Raw genomic sequence first — 25,900 nt, forward strand, 5'->3', positions numbered from 1 at the left:
ACCCACAGCTAAAGTGCAACACCAGCGTCACACCCCTCTCTGCAGCTAACAGTCGGACCCCGATTGGATTAGCAAATCTTCTCCCTCAGGAACCCCGATTGGGTTATCGAACTCCTTCCAGAACCCCAATTGGGTTATCGATTCTTCTGACAGAGTGCTCCGCCAGCACCTCTGCTCTCGATCACCTATTGAGTGCGTTGGGTCAGTGATGTCGGCTATTCGTACAAGTCAGAAAATCTAACTAGCTAAGCCTACCTTAGATATACCATTTTCCAGGGCAGTGTACCACCCCCTGATGTTGCAAATGTAAGAATTCCCTCAATTTGTTTGGTCAAAAGACGAGGAGAGGTCATCACACTATACCAGTTATGAGGTCATGCTTTTCAATATTCAGATCGATGTTCCCGCCCAATATTTTATTTTCCCATGTACTTTTATTCCACCCGACAATGAATATTTCAATCACAAATATATTGTATGTAAAATGTTCAATTTGGCTACCTCTCGAGAGGTTGAAGGGTGGGTTTCCCAGGCGCATCTTCAGGCAGGACAGTCACTGGCACAGATTCAATGCCATGACTCGAGGATTCTTGGACTCTTGTGCGCAGACTCAAGTCTTTCGAAATTGAGTGCAGCAAGATTACATCAGGCCCAAATACGAGCTAATAGCAAAGTAGAAGCGAAACAGTTTTAGAACAAAGAATAAATGAATGCACTGTATACCACTCATCTCTACTCTATTCCCATTACTTTATTTTAACCCCTTCCATGCTGATGACGGCCGGAAGCCGTCATGGCATACAGTGCTCGTGTGCTGATGACGGCTCCCGGCCGTCATGACCGCACCCGCGATCGGAATGTGCCGCCGGCGCAGAATTGCGGCCGCGCCCAAGGGGTTAACTACAGCATTAGGGATTATGCAGAATGAACAACTTAATAAAAGCAGCAATGCAAGCATTAGCGCATGAGAAAATAGAGCAGCCATCTTTAGTGCTAGTGCGCAGAAGCAAAGTTTTCCCACCAAGCAGTAAGTATGTCATGTCACGTGAGTGTGACAGACACATGCGCAGAAAAGTTCCCGCGTTACGGCGGCCATTTAAATGCATTCGAGTTACGGTAGGTAAAAGCACTTTGAAAAGCTTCCCCTAGATACTAGAAAGTTGTGTGGTGCATTGTTAGTAAGACGAAACATGTTTATTAGTGTATTACAGTTTATTTCCAGAGGGCTGAGTCCAAGCAAGTCGCTTTATGTGCAGAACCTTGCTCCATCACTAGGGCGTCCGACCTCAAATCTGGGGAACTGAGTTCGAGTGTCGGCAATGACGCTGAACATCCTGTGATTCTGAATGTGTCCTCATGTAATGCAACTGGTTCTATGTAAAGCGCTCTGATACCCATTTCGTGTCAAGTTTGCGCAATATAAAACTCAGTAAAAAAAAAAAATGAAGACAGGAGCGGCTGGGACCGGACCTCCAAAAATGTCCTGGAGCGGCCAGGGGTGGGCTCCCCGAGCCACGGGAGTCCTCACCAGAGGCACAGGTCTGGGTAGGACCAGACCCCCATAGATGTCGTGAAGTGCCAGGAAGGACATCGCAGCTCTCCCCGGAGCAGTGGGAGAGCCGCTGCTCTAATATGCAACAGTGCGCATAATGCCTTGCAGGCCTGGACCGCCCTGCAAGGGAAAAACAGTATTTCCTCTGGCTGTGGTGGCCCCAGGAGAATGGGGTCACCACCACACGTATGCACAGGGATAGGGGGAGCTGCAGGATCAACGCAGTCTACCCCAGCACGAAAATGGATGTCTCATGGGGACTTAAAAAGAATAACCCCTCAAGGGCTCAGACAGCATTTTAACACCTTCTGGGCTGGAACATTGGTTCTACAGCTGAGGGTGTTTTGAGAAGTGCGCCAAGTGATGAAGGGATGAGTTGAGGATGTCTGGAGAAGGCCATCCCCTGGAGGTGAAGAGGTGTAATTGCATCAGAACTGCATTTACTACGGTTATTTCTTTTAGCGGGACTGGAAGTCACCTGTAATGTGGAGTACCTGTGGAAGGTGATGTCTTAAACCAAATGGGGTTATGTTGCTCAACATTCCTGCTAGGGTGTAAGGGCTGTACATGCTTAATACTGTGAGTTCACCTGTGATGCCTTTAGGGGCTGTAATTGCAACACATTCTAATATCCAACAGTATCATGGTAGCCAAAAGAGATATCTATAGCCAGACATTGGGACTCGCAGGGTGCACCCTCAATAACAGCATGGGCTAATGGCATGGGCTGGTGTACCAAAATAGAGGAAATTGTATATCTAGCCTGAGGATGGTCACAAAAACATCAGATCGTCTGGAGAAAATCGAGGAAACACTACGGCCTGGATGGTTAAGAAGGGGACTGACTAGCTCCAGGAGTCTGGCACTTGATGGGGGCACGAGGTATGGTGGAGGGTGGGAATGCACAATCTACATAATGTATAACAAAGAAGGACCACTGTATATGTTTTAAATGTTATTAATATGAATACGTTTTTCCCACAGAACCAGAGAAGCAGGCAGTCCATCGTAAAACAACAGAACCCCATAACACGAGGACATGATGTTAATGCCTCTGGTTCTACAATTTTAATATTGAATATACCCAGAGAAGTGAGCAGTTCTTAGCGGAACATTAGAGAAACGGAATCTAATCCTGCAAAGGACAAGACTTAGGCGCCTCTGGATTTTAACTATGTAAAGACGACCAGCAATACAGATTTTTGGCATAACAACTCTGAACTTATCATATGCCTAGGTACCTTACTTACAGGAGTATGATATTGGATATATTATCCAGAGAAACAACTCAACAGAATTGGCTTTCCAAAATTGAATAATATAGAAATACAACTTAAACACACGGACTTCAAGGGCAATTATATAGACCCCTACACCACGACAGAAACCAAAAGGTGTCTTGATAAAGGTGGACAGTAATTTGGAAAACCACCGAAACGCGTCGACGCTACACACAGTATAATTCAGGATCTCGACATCTTCGCTGATATATTGTATCATAGTACATATAGCTTAGGTGTATACACTAGAGTCCGAATATACAATAAGTATTGCACAAATTTTATGTCTTACTGTTTTTTCTGTCTTTGTGATTCAATCTTGCTGGCCGAAATTGAAACTCCTTTTTATTGTTTTATTTTTGCTGAGTGGACTCCAATCTTTGGGACCACTCTCCTTTTAAGATTTGTATGTTTCAATAAATTGTAAGAATTCTTCATATATATTTGTATTGTGGTATTGTTTTTCCTTGACCCCTTTTTGGCTTCTTCTAATCATTCTCATTCAGGGGAATACTTCTAGTTCTCTGATTAATATGAATACAAAAATACAAATTGTTCTTATGAAACAAAAATAGTTCCAAAAAGCACAAAGGGCAAAATATGGTGATCTGGTCACACTAGACTAGGTCAAAGTCAAAAGTTAAGCCGACTGCAATGGAGCGCAGCGCAGATACAGGAAGTAGGTTTATCCCTGTTGAAAGTTACCTTCTAATTTAAAGACTTTTATGGACAAAAAGTGGTCGTTGGCGAGTCATTCGTGGGTCAAGTTGGTTCTGACGCAGGTATCTATTGTATGCAGTTGCTGACTGAAGGGTGGCTAGCACTCAGCTGCATGCCTGCTGCTAAAAGGTGCACACGACACTACTATAGACTTGCACATAGCAGGCCTGTTTTTATACGGTGTGCTTGGGGCTATTAGTAGGTATGTCTGACATCTATGTGGGTGGAGAAACTCAAGAGCACCCCTACCACCAAATTGGAAGATTCTCCCCTTACCTGTCATCTCTCCAGTGGTCTGTTGAACCACTTGGTAGAAATGGGCTAGAAGAATGGTTTCCTCAGTTTGTTTTCCTATCTACCCAAGCAGGGATAGATTACTTTTTGTAATCCCTCGAAAAAAGGGACTGCCGCCCTACTGTTAACCTCAATATCTTTTAACACAGCCCTGATTTTGAAACTGTAAATGGACTCAGTGGTTTATCTATGTATTATTGATGGATTTTCATTGTTGATGCGTATTCTCTTACTTGCGCCTCAGAGAATTTTTATTGTATTTCAGAATCTGATGATCAAAACTACAGAGTGGAGGCGGTACATGCACTGGTTCATAAACTACCTGATAAAAACAGAGAGATGCTGGACATCCTAATCAGCCATTTGGTCAAGTAATTCATCTTCTTCTCAATTATATGTGCATTGTGGTTCATGGGCATACTGATCCTTATTTGAATTAATTATTGCCCGCCATTGAATAAATGCTAGAGTAACACATGTATTTAAAAATAATGAAAACTGTACATTTCTTTAAACCCAAACTTAGAAACGAATAAAACTTGGCAACAAAAGCTTAATTAATAACTAAAATGTGACTTCGTAGTAATTTCAAATCTGCATTTTCTTATTAAAACAGAACTGATAGAGTGACAGCAATGGTATCAGTGACCTTGTATGACCCAGGGGAGAATGTATCCTCGCATATGTCTGTCAACCAAACTGGCATTCCTTGCTCCTGAACCGGAATTCCTCGTCTCTTTTATAACGGTTAAAACGTCAATGTTATCTTTATTTACGAATAATGTTATGAAATAGTTTTTGCAATTTGGAAATATCAAACAAACGTGGAAATTTCTCATTGCAGTGACGTCAGTGTTGATTGGCAAAATATGAGCAGGATTGTTCATGCATTTTTTTTAACAATATTTTTATTGGGATTTTTTACAGACATTTAATACATTAATCGTGGTGATATATTAGATGAGACATGGACATTAAATCCATTTGCTAGCTCAGGATATCTGACGCAAATACATGCGATGGGTTTAGACCTGGTTCTTCCATGTTCATTAGTAGTTTGTGAGGAATGTGTCTGCATTATGGCAAGCGTAGAGCCCTTCAGGGATCAAATGGGCCTGTTACTTTTGCTTGGCTCCCATCTGCAGTAATGATAGTGCACTAATGGTGCAGCTTTAGAGAAGCTGTGTTTAAAATATTGGCATTTGTTTTCTTGGTATAGGGCCCTATTTCAATTCACAATAAGATTAATACATAAGATTTGTGTGTATTGGCTTGTGTTTTCTTGGTATGGGGCCCTATTTCCATTCAAACTAAGATTAATAAATACGATTTGTGTGGCTGTACCCCGCTATAAACCTCACAGACCTGTTAGTGTTTCCATGTCAATGCAAGCATCAGTTTGTTCAGACATAGTAGGCACTCTTTATTTGCAGATTCCAGTGCCCCTAAAATGCAGGTGCTTTCGTTTTCTGAATTTGTGAAGCAAAGTAATCAAGTATGTGGCTTAACGGCTAGGGCGGTCCACCTCGGAACTGGGGAACCGGGTTCGAGCCTCGGTAGAGACGCTCAACATCCTGTGATTCTGGGCAAATCACTTAATCTCCCCGTGTCTAACAAAAAAAAAATAATAACGTGTCCATCTATAGATGCAACTGGTGCTCGTAGAAAGCGCTCTAATACCTTCGGGTCGAGTTTGCGCTAATTAAAACTCCAAGAACACAGTACATATTGCATTTAAGTATGTGTAGTTATATTGTCCGTAGATAAACGCCTGATGAATCTCTCCCATAGACTCATTCCACTGACATAGCAGGACTACCAAATGCCCTAATGCAAGCTAGCTAGGAATATGGGCTTCACGTATCACAGGCTTGGTAGTAAAAGGCAGCAATAACTGGGGGCGAGCAGGCCCCTCCTACTATGGAAAAATCATAATTAAAATCATAGGTATATGGAAATGGAAATGTGGGGGGCATAGGGAACATAGCGGGAGGGGGGCTGTTGGAACCCAGATACAACTGTATGCGACACAGCATCAACATTATGATATTTTGGGGTCTCATAGACTGTGAGTCTTTTTGCGAATTGGAGACGGGGCCAGGGTGACAGTATAGGTGCCTGTGGTGGATGGTGTGTGTGTGGGAAAGGGAAGGTTGGTAAAGGGACATCTGTTTTTGGGAGTGACTTACTGCCACTAAGCACTACGGGCCTATTCACAAAGGCATTTATGAGTCCCGAAAGTGGCACTCATGTAATGCTACTTCACATACTCATAAGTGCCTTTGTGAATTGGCCCCTTAACTGTCCCTTTTCATGCCAAAAGGTCACAACTACTATCAAATGCATTGCATGCGATGGACCTTATAAGAATTTATTCAACAGGGGTGACCACAGTGCTTAATTTGAGCTGGTGGTTTCGGGTGCTCGACATCAGCACTTAATTGTCAACATGGTGCTTGTGACGGTCTGCCACAAGGTGGTTCTGTCTGACTGGTTTAGAGATGACCACAACAACAGTTAATTATTAATTCAATATACATTAAAAAATGATTATTACCTGCCGCCCAAGCCATTCTTATAGATTTGGGTGCCTGAAATAGTCTGAATTGTCACACTTGGAGGACTGTGATGGTTAGTAGTTGTATTGTTACTATCATTGTCAGCATAGCAGGGGCAATGTGTGGTGAAAGCTGCAGTGGCCTCTTGATTGGAGCCCTGGCACCTATTTATTTGACAAAGTAAGCACTGGATGACCAATATTATTCAATTGGTGTCCTGATTTTACCCCTACCACGTGGCACATACTATTTCGCATGCTAGCCTGAAGTATGTTGCCTGTTTTTATAAATCATTCAAAATCCATACTGCTTAGAGCAAACATAAAGCATGAAACAAGCAGGATGCCTTTACATTATTTAGCATTCATCTTAAACAAAAGATGGTAGGCGCACAAACAGTTAGATTTCAATTCCCAAGTATTAAATAACAAAATCAACAAAATAAGGCTGTGTTAGAAAACACGATGAGAAATATTTTGCCAAGCTTTATTAAAAAAAGTGGAGAAAATTAATGATTGTTTTTTTCATGTTGTAGCATGGTTTGGATCCAAAATATAGGGCAAAATAATTAAGATTTTTTCTCAAATGCAACTGTAATGTAATATGGTCTTGTGTTCTTCAAAACTAAAGTCTGCACACCAGCAGGATCACCTCCTTATTATATATGATTTATTGTGTTACTGCGAAAGTTGTGGAAGCTCTTTCACTTACAAAGCTTGTATCTCATCCCATTTATCATAGGGGAAACATCCTTTACAACGCAACTATTACCACGCAGTGCCTTTACGACGCAACTTTTACAATGCAAACCATTACAACGCATTGCGCTGGGGGGCGCTCTAGGATATGGAATAGGTTTAATTTACTATCCAACACCTTCCATACTATCCACGGGGACTGGAGTTGGAATAGTAAATTAAACTATTCACTATCCAGCGCCCCAAAGCACTATGCGTTGTAAAGGTATTCGTTGTAAATACCGCGTTGTAAAGGCATGCGATGTAAAAGCATGCGTTGTAATGTCATAGATCGTTATCATAGCCTTATAGCCCAATGTTGAGGGCCCTACAGGCTGTTAACGGCGCTGAATGCAAGGGAGAGGGCCTTTAACATCCAGCATAGGCTGAGGCAATAAGGCTGTAAGGTTATTAGAACATTCCACTCACGGAGTGTAGAATGTTCTAAATTAAAAACGGAGAAACTCAAAGACGAACATTGGAGTGTTGGAGCAGAAGGCCTTCACCTGCCTTTATTAGCCCTCAGACACTCTATTGACTTCAAAGGAGCTCTCAACATTCCATTGTTCCAATATAACCGTATAGCCCTCCGTAGCACAATATACCAACCATTAAAGGCCGGCCCTAGCAATAAGTGCCCGAGCCGAAGGTGAGGACCTTTAGCAAGGGAGCAGAACTTTAATGCCGGTATAGCCCAGTTACGATGGGCTCTAAGGCTATTCGAATATTCCGCCACTAGAGGACAGAATGTTCTAACAAATAAAACAAAGGCCTCATTGAAATCCCCTTAGACTCAGTGAGGCTTTTGTTCATAGCTGTGAATTACAATGGAATGTTGAAGCTCCGAGCTTTTACAGGCCATTAGAAGCCCAGAGCACTCCATTGTTTTCAATGGAGCTCCCAACATTCCAATTTTCTAATATTGAATGCAGGACTCTGATACAATTTCTTGCACTTTAGACTTTACCTGTTTTATAAACAAAATACTATTTACATCTAGAATGTTGAAATGTATAGCATAATCATAAGAAATTTAGGGCTGACGTACCAGTCTTTGCCTCTTGCCAAACTAAGCATCCCATAGTTAATGCTTTTTAATGTGTAAACTGCTAGAGATTATTTTGAGTTAATTTGTCACAATATACATCTTAAAAAACAGCATTGTGGTTTGAAAGTTAAGGTTTGAGCTAAATTTCTTTTGTGGCCCACTGACATCTTCATTTTAAATGTTTTATAGGGTATCCCTTCACAGTCAACAAAATCTCATGACCATCTCTAATCTTGGTGTTATATTTGGCCCAACACTGCTGAGAGCTCAAGAGGAAACTGTGGCAGCTATGATGAACATAAAGTTTCAGAACATTGTAGTTGAAATTCTAATAGAACATTATGAAAAGGTATTTCCACTATTTGTTCGACTGTTTAATTTTGTTATTGCTGTTGTCTTTTCTTTATCCATGGATGAATTAGCATTTTATTTCATTGAAACTCAAAAGTGACAGATGAATTGACCCACTTCAGGTCTAATCTCTCTCTCATTACCTACACCTCACATAACAAGCCCTTACTATTCACTGCTTCCTTGTGGCAATGCCCCATCCCCCGAGCACCACTTCAGGACTAAGCTTCATCCAAATGACAACACAATTTCGCAGGAATAAAATCCTCCACGAGGCTCCTTTTGAACAATATTTCTCATCGTATTTCTGTACAATCTTGGTTTCCCATTTGCTTAAAAAGTTTACCCCCATCCCTTGTATATTAACAGCTGTGTACTACACGCCACCTCACATTTTGCACACTGGAGCACTTTGGTTTGTGAGGGGTTGGAATGATGACCCAAAGCAAGAAGGCACAATTGATAGGGGTTCTTTTCCATCAATGCTAACCATATTGGAATACTTTGTATATTTAAAGCAAATAATGGGTGTCTTGACTAAGTGATTTGAAGCAGGTTGCAAGCAAAATATTTGCAGTTGTGATGACTGATATTTGTTCATTGGAAAGATTAGTTGCCTGACTCCTCTTTTGATCCTTCTTCGGTATCTTTCAATATTTGTTCCGTTCAGATCTTTCATACTGCTCCAGACCCCAATATACCCCTTCCTCAGGCTCAACCACGTGCAGCATCCAGGAGGACACGAGCGATTTGCCTGTCAACAGGTCCTAGGAAGCCAAAAGGAAGATATACACCCTGCTTAGCAGATCCGGACAGTAAGTACAGTATGGGGGCTGACTTCCCCTTTTCTCAGATCATGAGTTCTTTGTTTCCAAGTGTATTTTTACGAATTCTTTAATAGATAAGACATCATGCAAATATTTAGACAACGGCTTATGCACAATTATCTTTTTTTACTGATCATCAGTATTTCTATGGGTGAATGTCTAGAAAAAACTTGTAGCAAGCAGGTCATCATAAAACATATCTGCTTTTAACACATAAACAAGTTAAGTTATTATCAGCTGGAGTGTTTTCTTAGTTGGTGATTTTAATGAATTTGTATGCCAGTACATAAAGTAGTACACGTACGTTCAGATGAAATTGCTGTGGGACTTCGTGTAACAGTAACACTTTAGGCTCCATAATGTATGGAAGGTATTTACAAAATTCCCGCTTCTAGACACAGATGCCAAAAATATTTAAAAAACCGACTTAAAGTCTTAACTCGGAATTCAGCTAATGTGGAATTTCTTTACCTTTGTCTTGGAGAATTGTGAAAAAATTAACATCAAAAAGACTAGCAGGCTAATGCAATTATAAAGAGTGTACCCATAGTAAGCACAAACATGCAAAGTAGCTAGAATGTCAACACACAAAATCACAACTTGCACCGATAAAATGTAGATGTTGTAAGTCTTCAAAATACATAGAATTCCAAAACTGGTGTGAGACTAGGAGATTTCAGTACTTTATAAAGTGTAAAGGAAACATTATAAAAGGATTAAACTGAAAGTAGGATATATGATATTGAATATTTGTTCACTAAAAAAGAAAATCCAAAATATATATATATTCTTATATGCATACTGTTTTCAGTATCAGATCTATATCAGTGTGAAAGCATAGCAGCCAGTAGCGGCTGGTGTGAGGGCGGAGTATCGGGGTACGACGTGGAGGTGGGGAGGATGGGGGAAACAGACAACAATACACATAAAAAATACAAAGAACTTACCTGCCACGTAATGCTTTTTTCCGTGTCCTCTCTGCCTCGTAGGCTCTGGATGCTGTCTCCTTCTTCTTCCCGGCGCTCTCCTCGGCTGACTCAGGCGGCAAGGGAAGTGCAACCCGAACCCCAGCCAATCCTGGAGCTGCACTGCAGATCCAGGATTGGCTGGGGCAGGCTAACCCAGCGCTGATTTTGAGGCAGGGGTTCTGCGGCTGCAATCCCTCGGCTTGGGATTGCAGGTACTGAAGTGCGCAGGTCAGAGTGGTCGGCTGTAGGCAGCCGGCCAATCTGACCTGCGCACTGACAAGGGCCTGAATTACTAGTGCAATCGCACTAATCAGCCCCGCTCCATGCCATCGCGCTATAACAGCGCAAGCATGGGACATATTAAAAAAATTGTATTTATTACCATTTAATTAATGTGTGTGCCTGCTGCACCCGAAGCAGGCGGGGCGATGCTCTTCCGCCATAATGGAGGAGCCGCAGCTGATTGCCGCAAATGTGGCAGTCGGTGAATACTGCATCAACACTCGAATGTTATTTTGGTTGAATAAATAGTAATATATATTAACCCCACAGTGCGTAAACTGGTTAGTTCTCATCAACTTTGTTACTAAACAAATGGTAATATACACCAGGGAGCAAAATACTGTCTAAATCGATTACACACTAATTTTGTTGTGCTTTTATAATAAAAATGAACTGGAGAAATACATTTTCTCTACTTTTCAAATGTGAAAGATGGAATTACCCCATAGGCAGCATCAGTTATTTCAGTTTAAATGAAAATGCGGCAACATTTTTTTCATTGTTTAAATATGCTACTGGTGAATTGTGATTTCTATGTTGAAATCTGTTTCAAATGCAAAATGATTCTTAAGAAAATGTGTTATCCTTATTTATTTATAAATGTATTTATTTACATTTATTGGTTGCTTCTTGGTGAATATTAGGAAAAAAATATACAGGCAGACTACGATGCCTAATCATAAAGGTATTATCAGCCATGCTTGGATGTGTTTGACTGTAATACCTTGTTTAGGGTTGCCAGGAACTCACAAAAGTATTGCTGGCAGGTGTGCATGCATTTACTACTGTGGTTTTTTCTGCCACAACTGTGAAATCGGTAGTAGGAAACTCCACTCAAGCGGTAGAGTAGGATGGGAAGTGCGGCATTCCAAGTGGTGCTTTGTCTTGAAAGAATGTGTGTTTATGGGCATTCCTAGACTTCTCTCCGACCCTTTTCAAACCTTGTAACGGTGTGATATAACTCTCCTTCCAGGATGGAAACAGTAATGGCTCTCAATCCCAGATGAGCTATGTGTGAAGGGTAGAGAGAGCTCTCTGCTCGGAGGAAAATATTCTTTCCCTCTGGAGAAAAAAGGGCATTTGTAAAGTAGGGTCTGTTCCCTTGTGCAGATTTCTACACTATTTAGAACTCAAGTTCAAGTTCAAATTTATTGTTTGATTATTTAAAATCATTACAAAAAGACCCCCCTAGAGAAATGGAATACATCTGCACAGGTGACTAAGATTGTCATGCTATATAAAAAATCGAAATGCATCGCTATTTTGTCTTACAAAAATTGCATGTCTATAAAATTCACTTATTATAAAATAGTACTTTAAACAGTTTTTTAAAATATGTACCCCCTAAATAAGGGTGTGGGGTGATTTTACATGAGTTTATATTTAGTCATCTTCAGCTTGTAATAGGAAACTATTGACGAGTTTCATGAATTTGACTCCTCGGCAAGCCAGGATACACGACGAGCCATCCAACCAGCGTATAACTGCTTGCCTGCTGGACCGGATGTTCAGTTCGTTAAAAATAGCTTTTAAGTACTGTCTCCTTTGGCTTAGGATGGCTGGACAGGCGCATAGCAAGTGGATTAGGGTTTCTTTTTTAAATCCACATAGTCGACAAGATTCTGAATTAAAAGCTGGCTTCCATGAGGGGAATAGGTCCTTGGAATCATGCACACCCATTCTAAACTTTAAAAAACAAATTTTTAAATAAGAACTGAAATGGGCAGATAAATAAGCTTGAGGCTTTGAGAGCCTGTCCAATTTTATAACTATCCATCCATGCCGCCTCCTGGTAAGAGCCATTTTATCCTCCAGTAAAGATTTCATTTTGGCCGCGACATTTACTATTTTGTTGAAGGAACCTCTATCCATCGCGTTGTCCCATGCTGGTTGAAGTTCCATCTTAACCAGAGAGGTACTCAGGAAGCTCCCCCAGGAGTTTGGCGTTTCTTGCTCCTTCTGAGACTTAATTTCGTCCCAGCATAGGCTGTTTAGAGTGCCCGAATCGGAGGAGCGGAGAGTATGGCAAAATTTGATGAAGTTACTCATTCCCCTGTATTTCTGAACCTGGAGACCAAATTCCAGTCTGACCTGGGCAGGCGAGGCACATTTTGGCAGATCAAAAACAGCTTTGTAAATTTTTGACTATAACTCATTCTGTAGGTGCGAGTCTTTGCCACACCAAGGGACCAAGCCGTAGGACAAACTGGGCATAAATCAGTGATTGGGTCTTAGCTTTGAGGGACAGTTTATGTTCTTTATGAATTGTACCCTACCCGATTATTACGCCCAAGTATTTGTATGAACTTTTTTCTTCAACGTTAGCCCCATTGACCATCCATTTGAACTTTAATTTTCTACCATCCACTAGGCGGCCGATTTTTGTTTTCTCCTTATTTAGCTCCAGCTGTTCCTTGTCAAGGTAGGATACCAGATTGTTTATTGATCCCTGCAACCCCACTGGGGTTTGGCTCAGCAAGACTATGTCGTCCGCGTATTGTAGGATTGCAACCGGCTCGTTAGCTAATTTCGGGGGGTGGCTGTCTGGTTTTTCAATATATGGAGCTATGTCCGATAAATACAGGTTGAAAAGGCTGGGGGCCAGGACACAGCCTTGTTTCAAACCGCTTTGTGTGTGAATACTTGCGGTGGTACTCAACCCATTTCCCAGCTTAACTCTTGCCCAAGTATCCGTATACAAAGGGATAATGGAGTTGAGCAGTACGTTCGGCAAGCCCCATCTCTTGAGTTTTTTCCATAGGTGACTCCTGCTCACTCTATCAAATGCGGATTTAATGTCCACAAAACAGGCGAACAGGCGGAGTTTCCTTCTTTGCGCTTGTTCCGTCAAAAGTGCTAGAGTTGCGAGGTTGGATTGAGTACCCATACCTTGCCTAAATCCTGTCTGGAATTTGGGAATGATGTTTTTTTCCTCCATCCAGCCTTGCAACTGGATTAGCAGACACGAAGCATACAGTTTTGCTTCTACGTCAATAAGTGAGATTAGTCTGTAGTTTCCTGGCTTATGGTGATCTCCCTTCTTGAATATGGGGTCGATGATGGTCCCCCTCCAGGAAGCCGGGATGTTGGACTGCGAATAAATCTCATTGAAGACTGGGGTGAGGATGGAAGACCACAACCCTGGGTTATTCCTAAAGATTGCGTTCGGTATACCGTTTGGCCCAGCCGCTCCCTGAGACTTTAGTTTCATTATGAGACCGCTTAGCTCTTTCACGTTTGTCAGGGAGCTTGGCTCATTGATGAGAGAATTCAATTGAGATGTAATGTGTTCTGCTGCGACCTGAGTGGATGAGGCTCGGACTTCCTTCTGTTCGTGGTGTGGCCCATGAGGTAATTGTTCAGGACCCGTCGTAGGTTTATTAAACAGGGTTTTCACGTGGGCAATCCATATATCAGCACCAATTCCTGCCTCTTGCTGTAGTGTTGGACCGGCTGTTAATGTGTTGACAATGCCCCAGAAATCGCTGCTGTTGGATTTTCTGCTGGCAGATAATAGTTGCAGCCAGATGGACTCTTTATGCGCTGATTTTGCTCTTTCAAGGTTCCTCCTGTACGTGCGCCTTAGTGTTTGCAACTTTGTTTTTTCTTGTTTTGGACCCTTTTCTCCCACTCGAGATAGGCGTTGTACTTCTCTCGCGATCTCTCTTTTTTGCATTTTGAGATCTAGATTGAACCACGGATCCCTTCTGATGACTTTTGTTGAGATCCGTTGCGTGGAAACTCAGAAATTTAGGATCAGAAACTCGGCCAGTCGCTTCCAGAAGATTACGTGAGCATGTTCTTGTACGGGGCCTTGGATTTCTTTGAAAGCCTTGACTTTCTCCTGAATGGATTGTGGGGCCACTCCTCGCCATTTTAGTTTACGCAGATTGAACGTTTCTGGCGGCTGCGTGATGGTATTGCACTTTTGAGCGATTTTTGTTTTGTTCTTCAAGTTCAAGGTCAACGGAAGGTGGTCGCTTTCAGCTCGTGGGATAGTTCTAAAGTTGTTAATTTGTGGAAGCAGGTTATTGCTGATTTTATAAAGTCTATTGTCGAGGCGACTTTTCCTCTCAAATATGTTGCCGAGGCTGGCGAATCCCACTGAGCTTTACCATTCATGATTGTCATGTCGAGTGCTGCTAGTTTACAAACAAGCTCGGTTGCACCTTGGGAGGATTTACTGTTTCTTCCCCGTTCAGTCGTTAGTAGATTGCTGTTAAAGTCGCCTGAGATCACTATATGGGTATTCACGTGGCTTTTCTGCAATGAGTTTAGTAACTTTAATAGGGTTATATGTTTACCCTTCTGCTTTTCTCTCTCCGGGTGAATGTAGACGTTGATTAGAAGGAGTTGTCTGGTTGGTTCCTTGCTGCTTACCTTGATCATTTGGATCCAGTTTGCCCCTGTGTCTAATTCTTCCGTTGCCCAGTTCAATTTTTGAGTGATGAAGGTTGATAAACCCCCTCTCGGATGGCCATCATTTGAATGTCTTTCTGCCAGGCAATGATGTTCAATGAAACCAGGTATTGAGCTTTCCCCCATGTTCCATGTTTCTTGGAGCAGGATTATATGTTGTTGCATAAGGAATGATACGGTTTCTTGGTCTTGGCCCATGTCCCTGAAGCCATGCACGTTCCACGAACAGAGCGAGATGTTGGTTAATTGGGTATCTTCCATTGCCAATGTAATACTTTTTCTTTCTTGGTTAGGAATACTTATTATTCAGCGTTTTTGGGATCCATGACCAGTCCTTGATTTCCTGTAGGCTTCCCCCGATATTACCAGGACGTTCACTTTTGGGGTGCCTATTCTTGCGAGAGGGAGCTACCGGTGAATTGGAACGCGCACCACGTACGCATGTGGGCTGGTGTTTTCCTGGGCTTTTCCCTTCGTTTGGTTTTTTAAGAAAGGGATATGGATACCTTGGGCGTTGAAATGCCTTAAGCCTGATGCCCCATGCCACAAATCTTCCACTCATAGCTGCGATTTTATCCACCAAGTCCTTGGATGACCAAGTTGTCAGAGACTCCTCCACCCCCTCCCAGTAGTTTCCTTGAATTCCAACGAAGTTAGGTCACACGAACGGATACCTTTTAATTCGAGGATTTCATGGAAGAGTTTCTAAAGGTTTCCCCTGTTGAGTGTGTCTTGGGTGCCTTTTGATGAATATTCAGGGATGAAAGACAATTTCAGTTCACACTCATCGAATTCGACTTGCTTTTCATGTGAAGAGGGAACAGGTTACTTTCTTCCACCGGTTGGTGTTGAGATTAGCGGGATGTTTTGACCACTTTCTTGTTCATACTCTGCCGTGTATGAGGTTGGCGCCTCTAGCCTAGCGCTTGGTGTTCCTGATGATTTTCGGGCCATGTTCCCTGTTCGTGGCTCCACTTGATCCTGATCAAAAAGCTTACAGTGGCGATCCTTTCCCCTTATTGTTACAGCAATCAATTTGGGGAGGTTTTGAGGAATGAATAACGTTGGAGCATCCGACATATTCGCTGAAGGTTGATTATGCTTTTCTACGTCAGGCCCCTTGTTTGTTACTGCTTGTTGAAGTGCACATTGTTGAATACTTGCTACTTTGCTGCTCCTTGGACTTCTATTTCCCACTGATTGCTGATTTTTCGAGTGTACTGGTTCACCCTGTTCCTTGTCAGGTGATGTTGTTTTACTTTGTTGCTGCTCGGCCGGGGTTACATTTTCAATTGCTTTATCCTCTAATGGTGGGCTTCCGGGGCCTTGATTGGTTTGAGGGGAAGTTTGAGGTTTGGCAGTGTGACTAAGGCCCTGACTCTTTGAGAACGAGATCTGGATACAGTGGGCTTGATTACTTTCTGAGGTTCCAGCCTCGGACAAGGAGGGTAATGTTTTTTTCCTTTCCGTGGGTGTTTTTGCTGCAAAGAGTGGAAATAATTTAACCAGGGCAGGGCTAGATTGTTTGTTGTATTTAAGCCTAGCCTTCCTCGCACGCTTTCCTTCCCGTTTTGTGGGTTTGACTCCCACCATTGCTGTTGGCTGTGGTGCCACTAGTTGATCTTCACTTTGGTTTTGTTTTGTCTCAAATTCTAATTTTGTTGGTACTTCATTGGTATTTTTTGTTCCCTCATTGTTGGCTTTGGGGGGATGAACAATTGGCTCTTGCGCGATAGGTTTTTGAGATAATCCATGGCAGTGGTTATTGAAAGAATGTTTTGCTGCCCCTAGAACGTCTTTTAAGAGTTCCGGAAGGGTTGCCAGTTTCTCAATTATTGGGCCGCAGTAGCATGAGGCTAACTGATTATTTTTGTCTCTTTGCTGATCCAGGGTTTCTCTTTTTGTTAATAACGACGTTATTAAATCTAATTTTGTGTTTACTCCGGAAATGTGACTGGCAATGAGGTTAATAAGGTCGATTTGCACATCCATTTTATCTGACTGAAAGTTTAATACTTTTATAGATTGTTCAAGGGCATGGATCAGTGTTTGAGCCCATTGCATGTTGTAGTTGACTTTGGTGTACTGCTCCGGGGCGACCAACCCAGAGGTTGACCCATTTCCGGAGGAGATGGTTATTGGTGACGAGAGAATTGGTTGCTTGATTATTATAGGGCTATGACCAGCTTCCGGTAGCTCTATATACTGAGCGTCATGTTTTACCTGAGGGCTTAGGGGAGTCGACGAGACCAATTTGGCTCTTCTTTGTGGGGTTCTTTTCCTTGGGCTCGGGGTTAGATGATCCTTTTCCTGTCCCATCCCTTCTAATGATTCCAGGATTTCAATCAGATTCGCCTCGCTTATATTGGAGAACGATTTCTCTTCTTCTTCCTTTGAAGCGGCGCTTGCTGCCGATTTGATTAGGTCGATTTTTTTTCCTTTGACCATCTTGTATTTACTTGGCACTCTTCCTTGGCTACGGGAGGAGATTTACCGGCGTTGAGATTTGCAGCGGGTGTTAAGTCTTTTAGTGCCGGTATTGATCCTTCTAGGCTGGAGTTGAGTTTTCCACACTCTCTGCTTGCCCCCGTGGGGGTCTCTGACTCCAATGGTTCCACGGGATCTCCGATGTTAATTGTTTTTGTTCTAGGTTCTTTGAAACCTTCGGTAGTCGCTTCAGATTTTGTTTTAGGGTTTAATACTGACGTTTCAGGTGCGATCTGATGCACCTGGACTATTACTGGCACTAGTTTCCTGCCATCTGTGTGTGCCAACCTGTTCTCTGACAATGGTTTATTAGATGGTGCAATGGCCAACATTCCTGGGGTACCTCGGAGAGAAGTTTGTGATTTTGCTGGCTGCATTGGGCTTGGTAGCATGGCAGATTCCTTAGGGGGGCCTATATTGCCGCCATAGGGTCTTTTAGGAAAAATAACTTTTGAATCCCTGTTTGATTGATCGGTGTTGGCTTTGTCTTTGTTGTTGGGCTGGGAACTGAAACCAACCTCTCCCTTTGGCCCGCACCGTTTTCAATGTTATTAGTATGGGACTCCTCCTCTTCTAGTGGTTTAAGTTTTTTTGTTGTTTTTGTTTCCTTTTTTTCTTTGTGGTCTTTCTGACGTCCCCTGGCGGATGGTTCCTGATCGCATCTGTGCGGAGCCCTGACGCTATATTCTTGAAGGCTTCTTGAAGGCTCGTTGGACTCGGTAGAGGCTATTGGGTTTTGGGGGCCGGCGGATGACCAGGCGTGGGGCAGGGCGTGCTCAGCCAACCCCGCGTCCCCCACCGTCCACGGCTGTTCTGTCCCGGTTGCAAACCGCACTGCCCACACCACCCAGTGGGACTCCCACGCCTCCTATGCCTCCAACACGCCTCGCTTTGCTGGGCTTGCTGACGTCGGGCTAGCACACTGAACGGGCTGGCTCAAGAGCCGTAGACCTCTGAGATCTTGACACTTCTGGAGGGTTTTCTGCGGGTTTTTCTGGGGGGGGATTTTCTGGGGTTCCTTTCGCTGTTCCTAGTGACTTTCCCCTGCCCCTGCCCTCCTGCTTTCCCGATTGCAAGAAGAGTGCAGTGGCTCTGTTACTTACTTTATCTTGTTTTCGCCTGAGCCTGCTCCTGCTGAAAATCAGGAAATCATGGAATCAGGAGCTGCAGCTCCAGCGACCGTGCAGATGTGTGCAGAAATATGCTGAAATGTGGCTTAGAACTTTGTAGCAGCTCTGAATCCGCAGCCGTCAGCCACCAAGAAGAAAGGACGGGCCGTCTAGGAAGGGGGGGGGGGCGCCAGGCAGCGTTTCTACCAACAAGCTGCGGCTATACAGTGTGCTGTAGTGCCGCTGTAGTGCCGCTGTAGTGCAAACGAGCCACAGTGGTGCGGCGGCGGGTCAGGTCGGGTCGGAACGGGCGGTGTTTGCTGTTTGATGCCCGGTGCTCAACCGACCGCTATGCGCCACAAGCCGCTACTGAGCTCCGGTCGCTCGTGAAAAGTCAGTTGGGGCACCTCTGCCTCTGTGACAAAGAGGCGCCGCAGCAGCAGCAGCTTCCAGCGCGGTTCGCGGTGATTCGCTGCGTGGCCCCTCCCCAATCTGCAGTCTCGGCAATCGGCAAGCAGTCATAGTCAAGAACTCATATTAGAAATTGGAGCACATCAGAATAGTCACAGGTCATTCCTAGTACTATGCCTGGAAACCTTTTGCAACTTTGCAGGGATTCTTTTGAGAAAGGTGGTGAATACCCCCAAAAAGTAAACATACGTTCAGTGGTAGATGTAATCCTCTGCCCCTACCTTTACGTTTTATTTGTCAGTAGGCCCTACTTCTTTACTGAGCTCTTCTGATTAGAAGTTTTCATGGCCTTCCTGAAGCTCATTAGTATGATTTTATTTTTCTAGTGGCACAGCTTCCATTTATTGGAGCCTAATACTGAAACGGCTGGTCTTCTTTACAACAATTGTGACTGGAAAGAAACCAAGATTGGATGGTGGCATAGAAAGGACTTCTTCCACCCTGTTACATTTCCCCCAGATGGCTACTTTATTATCCTATTATCTTACAATATGCCATGGTCCACAAGCTCGCAAGTCACTGATAAGCGGATAGGACAAAGGCAGCAGAAGGATCGAAGGTTTCTTCTTGCTCTCATATGCAGTGGCCTCATTGTCAAGATTTGCATACACACTGAGTCTGTCTGAATGCAACTTGGCGGATCCAGTATGAGCAGGCATGCCTCTGTGCTGTAATCCTAGCGCAGTAATAAAATGCAGGGAGGAACTTACACAGAAAATTGGAAAAGAAGCATTGCGGGTGGCCTTTAAATACTGTCAAGATAATATCCTACTCACAAGGGTCTGGAAATCTGCCACTTGTAGACAGGCATTTGTTAATATTGGCAAGTCCTCGGCTATGTATCTGATGACCTTTTTAGATGTGCTTCTTGAATATATATCCAATTTTGAGGCTAATAGCTACTAGAAATCACTTTCAGGAAGTTGAGCGATCTTGGTCTCTACCTGGTCAAATGTAACCTATTTAACTGTGCTATGTTAGATCATTAAGATGTCTACCGTAAAGAAAAGTGAGAATTAGGCAGCTCCTGGGTGGTTATGATATTGGCCTTGCTATATAGAGAGTGGTAAGCTATTTATAGATCTCCATTAGCTCTTTGATGCAATTAGAGGCATTATTTATCCAAACATGGAAAGATTTATTTGGGCTGAATGATGGACTTTCTTTACATTTTATGATGACTCTTGCATCAGATTTTTTCAATTGAATTAAGACATTTCTTCAATAGTGGACAAGTCTGTCCTGGATTTAATCTTCGCACTTAAACATAAGAACTAAATCAAGAAGCCTGCCTGGTTGTAGGTAGAGTCCTCTGTACACCAATGAAGGCTTAATTTTTCTATCGTATTGAGAGTCTTTTGCTTCTGTTGAGCTGTTGTCAAGCTGCTTGTTAAAATCATTCTGCTGTCAGGTTGCACTAACCTTATGCATAGGACCAAATGGAAGCAATACTCTTTTCACTGTCCCCACCATTGACATACAATATTATAAGGACCATTGGTAGAAGCAGGGGAAAAGGAATGGGATGAAAGAGAAAACAGCAATGTAGGGCTCCACATTCTTCATTTTCACTGCTGGAGTCAAGGAGGGCTGCAGGCCCATGGTGAATCTCTACAAGATACAAATGTCTCAAATAACTTATCGTTGGAATACTAAAGGTAACTGTGATTGAGACTAGCTACAACTTAGCAATATTTCTGTATAACCGATTCTATCTACTTCTATAAGTATCTGGGAATTTGTGAGAGCTATTTCTGAAAGCTGTTTTAATACCTTGGAAAATACATGTACTTCCTGGGGCAAGATGGAGTCAGCGTGAGTCCCCGCGCTGCTCGGCTGCCCACGCCAGTCACCGGACGCAGTGATGATCGGCTAGCTGCCCTGCGCGCACATCTGCGATGCTTGGTTCTCGAGCGCACAGGCTGCCAGTAATCACGAGACCACAGAGGACGCCGCGGGTCTCGCTAGGAGGTGCCGGACTGCTCGGCGCATTTCCCGGATTTGCCGGGAAGAGCTGGAGACGGGTGAAATATGCCCTAGACTCCTTTGCCTCATTTGTTTCGGAGGCTGAACTTTTTTCTTTTCACGCGGCTTGCGTGCACGAAAGTGAGGCACCCGACGGGAGCGCTGACAGGCGCTGTGTGGGATCGGTGCCGGTTTGTTGGAACCTGAGCTCTTTGTTTTTGGCCGCTGCAGCGTTGATCTTCATGCACGGGCCCTCAAGCCGCCCCCTGACCTTGGAGAAAGCCAAACTCGGCGATTTGCCAAACATAAGGATGAATGCACGTGGGGCCAAGAAAGGGCTTAAACAGAAGACACCCATTCCAGGAAAGGACCCTTCGGTAGGGGACGGACCTGGGAAGACCAAATCCTAACAGGTCAGTGGGGTGAAAAAACGAACCTTGGGAAGACAGGGATAGGGGCGCCCAGTAAAGACTGCAAAGACTCTGGCTCTACACAGCCCCTCCCTGCCAAGATCTTTCTGGTAGCTAAAACCCAGGCTGCCAATGCTAAAAGCAGTATAGGGAAACCACCCTCTTCTACACCACCTAATGCTCTTCCACAGCAGGACAGTGCTACTACTGATAGAGCTCAAACCACCACTAACAATACGGACATTGCTATCACCCCCCTCCCCCCTGCAGCCTGCTAGAGCCCGCTCTTTCTGCACACACTCCTACCAAAGGTCATGACCACACCATCGCGATTAAGGGCCCCCTTGATGCCTCCGATCTTCCCATGCCACCGGTCACCCTGCCATCTATCCCACACGCAGCACTAGGACAGCCGGAATCAATGGAAGGAACCACCAGCGATGGGGCCTGTGCACCCTCAGAGAATCCCAACGCCAGGGTGCAACCAACAGGGACAGAAGTCGCTATTCAAAACCTGGAAATCCCCTCCGGAACCCCAACCCCTTGGACCCCAGAAATCGGTCATGAGGACTTTTACTATGTCTTTGACAGCACCCCGAGCTCCTCTGCGGATGGGGGGACAGAAGAGGAGGACAACACCAATAGTGCTAGCGAAGAGGACAGCGAGGCCTCCCGCATCAACCCTGAGACAGTTGTGCGCCCTAAAAAATCAAGAAATAAGACTAAGCGGCAAAGCCAACTTAAATGGGACTACTCGGACTCGCAGATGTCTTACCGTCTGGATGAAGACGGACCAACTCAACCACAGTGGCACAGCCCGAGAAAACCACAAACCAAAACAACCGAGACAATGGAGTCCTCACTGGCGGCCATACTCACTTCTATCAAGGATTTCCAAGAGGAGGTCAGAGCGGATAGCCGGACTGCTAAGAATGCAGCAAAAAAAATTCAGGGCGGCCTTAGAAGACTGAACAAAACCTGCACAGACATCAGCGACCGGGTGGGTATGGTTGAGGCTAGGACGGAGCACTTGGAAACCGAAGCAGTGGCTGCTAAACAGTTGATTGAGTCCAACTCTGCTTGCCTTACAGACCTAATGGTCAAAATGGAAGAACGAGAAAACCGACAACGCAGGAATAATCTCCGCCTGCTTGGCATTCCGGAAGGGAAGGAGGGGGAAGATCCTAGACGATTCATAGTCAAGCTACTACAAGACTCCTTTCCGGAACACCCAGGCTGGGATTGGAACCGTGAAGTGCAGCGAGCTCATCGCTTCCCCTTTTTTTTGAAACGGCAATATAACAACGGTAATTCAACTCAAGGGCAGCCTCGGGTGTTCCTTGTGTATTTTGGCAACTTCCTCTTAAGGCAGTTGGTGTATGACCAAGGTCGCCCCAACTCTAAGAAAGGGGCCAATGGAATTTCCTTTTTCGCCAAACCAGACTTCTGTCACCAGACTGTGGAGCGAAGGTGGCACTTGTGGCAACTGATCTCTCCCTTCCAGCAGCTGGGCGCTGAGGTATATCTTATGAACCCGGCTAGGCTGAAGGTTATCCTGCATGGCACCACCAAGGTTTTCCTGTCCGAAATCAAAGCCAGAGAGTACCTGGAAGAAGCAAAGCTTAAGAAGGGACACAAAGTCTAAAACTGGGGAAAAGGGGGGGAAAAAAGTGTTGCTGTTCTCTTCTCCCTCTTCCTGCAACTTTTGCAACCTACTGGCAACTAATTTTTCTAACCAGGGGGGGGGCGTCCTTTCTGCTAAACTCAATCTCTGCTTGTGCTTACAACCTCTCCTACATGCTCTGTTAATCGTTAAGAATCTTGAATTCTGACTCTTTATGCCCGCTTTCTGCTTCCCCTCTCAGGAAAGAAAAAACGAATTATAAAAAAAAAAAAGGGGGGTGCACAAGTGGGGGAGAGCTCTCAAAAGAAAGGGGGGAAGAGAGGGCAAGAACGAAAAATCATGTACTCACATACTTGTATCTAACACTCGGCACTTAATCTGCGCACAGCACAGGGTAGGGTTAGCGGGCGATCACAAGATCAAAGTTATTTACTCTTCATTCTTTTTTTTTTTGGCTGGCGTGGCCAGCAGCCGAGGCTCATGATTGACCTCCATCATTCAGGCCTGGCCTGATTGCTCACTTAAGGGGGTGGGTGGGGAGGGCAGGGGGGGGCTGGGGAGAGGGGTGGGAGGTGTGTAGAGGGACACAGGAAGTACACTCAGGCGCAAAACACTCACGATACTTTCTTGGTAACTCGATTATATCTCTAAAAACAACCTCATTGATTTCTAATAGGCCTTCACCTTCATACCTTTTAGATGGCTAGGCTAGATTCATTACGAATTGTCTCAGTCAACGTTTGTGGACTAAATGATGCCTCTAAAAGGCAGAAAGTGGCTCTGGGCCTACGAACACTTGGGGGGAACATCATATGCCTGCAAGAAACCCATGTAGAACAGTCACAAAAACACCTACTAAACACTCTTGGGTTCAAGGTGGTGGGCGCCACCACGCAGGGGGCTAAAACAAAGGGAGTGGGAGTTCTAGCCGACAGAAGACTTGTCACCAGCAACCCACGGACCAAATCTGACCCACTAGGGAGGTGGGTCATTACCCAGATTCAACTCCCCAACAACTCTTCTATTACCCTATGTTCAATATATGGGAGTAACACTGATGACCCTGGGGCCATTAACCAAGTCTCCGGCGAGCTAGTGCACTGGCCCACTCCCATAGTGCTTTGTGGGGACTTTACCATACATCTACCTTGCGACTGGGCTACTAGTACAACATGGAGCTATAAAGGGATGAAACCCCTAGTTTTTCAGGCCCTAACAAATCGTATTCAGACTCACGGATTAATAGACAGCTGGGCGAGCAAAAACCCTGCACAACCCTGGTATACTTTCTACTCTGCCCCGCACCAAGTCCTAGTCAGGCTAGACTACTTCTTTATCTCTGCCTCATTCACCAACAACTACACAATTGACATTGCACCTCGCTTTCTATCCGACCACAACCCTCTCATTATTACCATCAAGGGGCTTGGACAACCTAACGAGGCTACTAAGTGGAGTTTCGAGAAAGCAGTATTGTATGACAGCAGTTACGTAACCCACATGCAGGGATGGATTCAAGAGTTCCTGGAGATAAACATTGACTCTGCCTCTCACATGATAGTCTGGGACACATTAAAGGCAGGGATCAGAGGTGAGACCCTAAGGTTCTCTACTCAGAAAAATAAAGGGGAAAAAACTTTAATCAGGGATCTACAAGAAAAACTAAGAAACATAGAAATTAAGCTAACCCAAGCAATCCATGCAGGACTAGACTGCCAGCCTGCCCAAAAAGAAGCAGTCTTGGCCAAAGCTGAAATAGAAGCTGCCTTTATGGAAAAAATCACGGCAAAGTGGGCAGCAGCAAGGGAAAAGAACTACGAGTGTAGTGATAACATTGGACACCACCTAGCCGTTAGGACAAGACAACAGGTTACTAGTAGCGAAATCCACTCAATCAGACTTCCCTCCGGTTCTGAGGTCACTGATCCTAGTCTTATTCGGAACAGATTCCAGGAGTACTATGCCAAATTATACACAGAAGAAAGCTCCTCCACGGGGGATGTCCTAGACAGGGAAATTTCCAACTACCTCAGCGAGATCGAACTAAGACAACTTAGCCCAGAAGATAGTAAGCTTTTAGATCTTACCCCCACGTGGGAGGAAATTCTGGACGCCCTCACTAGCCTCCCGGATGGGAAGGCATCAGGCCCTGACGGCATACCCGTTGAATTCTTCAAAGTCTTTGCTCATCAAATCAAAGCTATACTCACTGAGGTAATAACATTTATCTTCAACGGGACTTCCCCTCCGGCCTCTTTGTCCAGAGCTATAATCTCTTTATTTCTAAAAAAAGATAAATCCCCTTTAGATATGAGCTCCTACAGACCCATAACCCTCATTAACTGTGACTCTAAAATATTCTCCAAGGTGCTAGCCTCCAGAATCTCCCGAGTAGTGGAATCTCGTCTCGGAGTGGCAGCATGGTTTCATACCCAAGAAAGGGACCACGGAACATGTCAGGAGAGTGATTACCTTGTTTGACGCTGCACATGCTGCCGGAGACCCGATGTCGCTCACGTTACTCGACGCCGAAAAGGCCTTTGACCGGGTCTCCTGGCGATTCCTTTGGGGGGTAATGTGTAGAATGGGGTTCGGGGACAAGCTCATGCTGGCAACACAGGCACTCTATCCAACAGCTAGTGTCACCATAAATGGACAGCTTACTGATCCCTTTAGCATCTCCCGGGGCACCAGGCAGGGTTGTCCCTGCTCGCCTCTACTGCTCGCCCTTTACCTGGATCCTTTCATTAAACAGATAGAGAAAAATGACAATATCACCCCAGTAACCTACTTTCATA

At 44.3% G+C, this 25,900-nt stretch overlaps 1 protein-coding gene across 1 annotated transcript in view; it reads left to right on the forward strand.

The window, feature by feature from the left end:
- Positions 1-25,900, forward strand: part of ARHGAP42 (Rho GTPase activating protein 42) — an 840,311-nt gene that overhangs the window by 733,804 nt on the left and 80,607 nt on the right. The window contains exons 17-19 of the mRNA XM_078656994.1: positions 4,112-4,217; positions 8,379-8,538; positions 9,211-9,355. Of these exons, the coding sequence (XP_078513120.1) occupies positions 4,112-4,217; positions 8,379-8,538; positions 9,211-9,355 (411 nt within the window). The remainder of the gene's footprint in view (positions 1-4,111; positions 4,218-8,378; positions 8,539-9,210; positions 9,356-25,900) is intronic.

This window comes from Lissotriton helveticus, chromosome 8 (genome assembly GCF_964261635.1).
Source record: "Lissotriton helveticus chromosome 8, aLisHel1.1, whole genome shotgun sequence".
Taxonomy (NCBI): Eukaryota; Metazoa; Chordata; class Amphibia; order Caudata; family Salamandridae; genus Lissotriton; species Lissotriton helveticus.